We start from the raw sequence: 452 nt of genomic DNA on the forward strand, positions 1-452 counted from the left end.
ACGGCAGCAGCAGCAGCAAAACCCAAGCAGCAGCACCAAGACGAACCCTGAAAAAAACAAACAAAAACATCAGCAGCAACAAGTAAAAGGAGACAGAAAAGGAGACAGAAGAGGAGACACAGCAAGAGACAGACGGCAGCAGCAGCAGCAGCAGCAGCAGCAGCAGGAGACAAGCAGCAGAAGCAGCAAAAGCAGCAGCAGCAGGAGACAAACAGCAGCAGCACCAGCAGCAGCAACAGCATCAGCAACAACTGCAGCAGCAACTGCAGCAGCAACTACAGCAGCAACTGCAGCAGCAACAGCAACAGCAACAGCAGCAGCAGCAGCAGCAACAGCAGCAGCAGCAGCAGCTGACGTGTATGTCTCTGTTGCTGCACTCCCCGCGTTGTCTTTTGCCTGCAGCAGCGGCAGCACAGCAGCACCAGTAACAGGCTGCGACAGCTGCTGCAGCA

The 452-nt window shown here is 55.3% G+C and overlaps 1 protein-coding gene across 1 annotated transcript in view; it reads left to right on the forward strand.

Annotated features, from left to right (window-relative positions):
* Nucleotides 1–452, forward strand: part of EMH_0055400 (uncharacterized protein) — a gene marked incomplete at both ends in the record, with an annotated part of 1,342 nt that overhangs the window by 158 nt on the left and 732 nt on the right. The window contains one exon of the mRNA XM_013497232.1: nucleotides 1–357. Coding sequence (XP_013352686.1) covers nucleotides 1–357 — 357 coding nt within the window. The remainder of the gene's footprint in view (nucleotides 358–452) is intronic.

The sequence above is a fragment of the Eimeria mitis genome, genomic scaffold (genome assembly GCF_000499745.2).
Source record: "Eimeria mitis Houghton genomic scaffold, Emh_scaff2550, whole genome shotgun sequence".
NCBI lineage: Eukaryota > Apicomplexa > Conoidasida > Eucoccidiorida > Eimeriidae > Eimeria > Eimeria mitis.